Source organism: Pinus tabuliformis, chromosome Q, assembly GCF_031772625.1.
Source record: "Pinus tabuliformis cultivar Carrire ecotype Pingquan chromosome Q, CPIR1, whole genome shotgun sequence".
Taxonomy (NCBI): Eukaryota; Viridiplantae; Streptophyta; class Pinopsida; order Pinales; family Pinaceae; genus Pinus; species Pinus tabuliformis.
Window position 1 is genome coordinate 583,777,141 of NC_142296.1, and position 2,337 is coordinate 583,779,477.

A 2,337-nucleotide genomic window follows, 5' to 3' on the forward strand; every position below is an offset into this window, starting at 1 on the left:
TGAAGAAATGAAAGATTTTTTTTGGTTGCTTGAAAAATAAACTATACATCATTTTTATCTATAGTAGCAAAAGAAGCTTTAAGCAATAACCATAGTGGGTGGATTCCAAAAATCCAATTGGAGAGGACTAGAAATAAAAGGATGAGAAATGATGGGAATGAAGAATCCAAAACAACTACAAGAGCCATGTACATCAAATATTGAGTCATGCCTAATATGTGCAACTTTTTTCATTTTCTGTGAATTAAGATTACCTTTAAAATGTCTGAGTCGTTTCAGTTCCATATTGGAAAACCCCAAGCCAGACCTTTTCAAAGATAATCCTGCAGCTGATTGTGTTGATTTTGATAGTTTTAAGGTCTTCAGATTTGAGAAACGTCTTTCTTGTGAAAAGTGCTCTTTTGATTTTATCCTTCTACCATGACTGTGCACTGATGATTGTGTTACATGTACAGATGAACCTGCCCTATTCTCCAAAAGCTTTGACGCTGCAACACTCCCAGATTTTTGAGAAATTAATGTTTTATCGACGGGTGGTTGGTTTGAGTCATGTGGATCTTGTCGTACTATCTGAATTGAACTTTGATACAAGCAGATCATGTTCCTTATCAGATAAATGAGATATAGATCTTCGAGGTGACTCCTTCGATTCAACAACAGGTCCTTGAGAAAGTGTTAACCCCTCTAAATGACTCTTATCCTTGAGTTCCAACATATCCATTGGCACACCATGTTGCTCATTGCAATGCCGTTTTCCAAATCCTGCTAAACTCAATCTGACCAGCTTCTGCTTGAATTTCTTTGTTCTCAAACTTCCCTGTTTGTTTAAGCAAGTCCATGCAGATGCATTCACAGAACTTGGGAGTTTCTCCTCCATTGCAGTTTCATGTGTTTGAATTCGAGACTTGTGCTGGGGTATGCATTCATTTAGGCGATTAGCTGGTGAAGCTTTTGGAACCTGAAAAGACAAAAACTAACATCGTTTTAAATAAAATTAACTATCATATCATATACATTTACAGAACAAATGTTTTGGTGCCCACAATTTGCAGAAATAAATGAAACAGTGACCTTTCAAAAGGGATAGGCTCCTTAAAACATTTGCATGATTGTAACTAAGATACTGAGATTGGGATTAAAGGGAATGTAAAACCAGCAATGATGATACATGCTAGCGAACAACCTTATTTCAATTCTACAATTTGTCGACATAAAATTATAAAGGCTGGAAATCAAATAGCATACCTTAACCTTTATGAGAGTATGAGAATGCGAACTTTGGCTTGCTCCTGTGAAATCACCCAAACTGGACCGTTTGTTTTTCCTCATGCCATGTGGTTGGTCAAGCTTGACCTCAAAAGGTGGGCATTCCTTTTGCTTTTCCTTCTGCAAAAAGGGTGGGCATTCCTTTTTGCTTTTCCTTCTGCAAAAGAGGCAGGCATTCCATTTTCATGTTCAGGGAATTCTCACGGTTACTTTCCTTCGGATCTACATAGCCAATATATTTTTTGGCTGCTCGGTAAAGAGATGTCCGAGGTTGCCTCCTTATATCACTGTCATTCCATTTAAAATTATCCAACTCTAAGGGATTAGCATCATCCAAGGCCAACTGTTCTGCAGTACTGTGCTCCAAATCCTCCAGTGTGCGAGTAGGAGCGACAATACATATATCTGCCATTGAACGCTTCTTCCTTGACTTCATTTTATGTTTTGTAAACTTGGAACTTATAGTTTTCATGTTATTTGGTTCAACAACAAGACAATGGTCCATGAATGCTTCTTCCTTGACTTCATTTTATGTTTTGTAAACTTGGAACTTATATTTTTCTCGTTATTTGGTTCAACATAAAGACAATGGTCCATGTGGGCATTTAACGCCGCGTTAGAAGTTGAGGAAAATGTTCTGCAGACTGGGCAGACGTTTATCAACATGACGCTTCCAAAATTCATAAAATATTTAGTTCTTCCAGGTTCTGCTTTGCTTTGCTCGACGTTGTGCTCTCGCTTTCTGACTTCTTTCTGACCATGGTTTATTTCCCCCTGAGATTTTGTTTCAGATGTTGTTAACATCTTGTTTACTTGTTTATTGCATGTGGGGAGCCCAGTTTTAACATCAGACAAACTTCATATGGCAGAACTCACTTTCACCGTTCTTTAAATGATAGTTCTGAATTAACGCGCTTAACCCTGAATTGCCCACTTTTTGGACTTCTGACATGCCGTTCTCTCCATGACAGTCATGGAATTAAGAATTGAATGTCTTCTCCATCAACACAAACACGTCCCTTGTAAAGCCTACCGCCGGGTGTGTATGCTTTATTCAAGGAATTAAAAAAT

At 38.0% G+C, this 2,337-nt stretch overlaps 1 protein-coding gene across 1 annotated transcript; it reads right to left on the bottom strand.

Moving 5' to 3' along the window:
• Window positions 1-547: 547 nt before the first annotated feature.
• LOC149220797 (uncharacterized) lies at window positions 548-1,678 on the bottom strand. Its single transcript, XM_089387209.1, has 3 exons — window positions 1,542-1,678; window positions 1,246-1,423; window positions 548-958 (listed from the first exon to the last, which is right to left on the bottom strand). The coding sequence occupies exons 1-3, from the start codon at window positions 1,676-1,678 to the stop codon at window positions 548-550; spliced, it is 726 nt and encodes a 241-aa protein (XP_089243335.1).
• Window positions 1,679-2,337: the final 659 nt, after the last annotated feature.

Bases quoted from the DNA above. Each gene is read 5' to 3' on its own strand.
- LOC149220797 (XM_089387209.1), bottom strand. From the start codon at position 1,678: ATGGCAGATATATGTATTGTCGCTCCTACTCGCACACTGGAGGATTTG. The intron at 1,424-1,541 runs GCAACCTCGGAC...CCTCTTTTGCAG, and splicing joins AATGACAGTGATATAAGGAG to AAGGAAAAGCAAAAAGGAAT. The intron at 959-1,245 runs GTATGCTATTTG...TTGTCTTTTCAG, and splicing joins ATACTCTCATAAAGGTTAAG to GTTCCAAAAGCTTCACCAGC.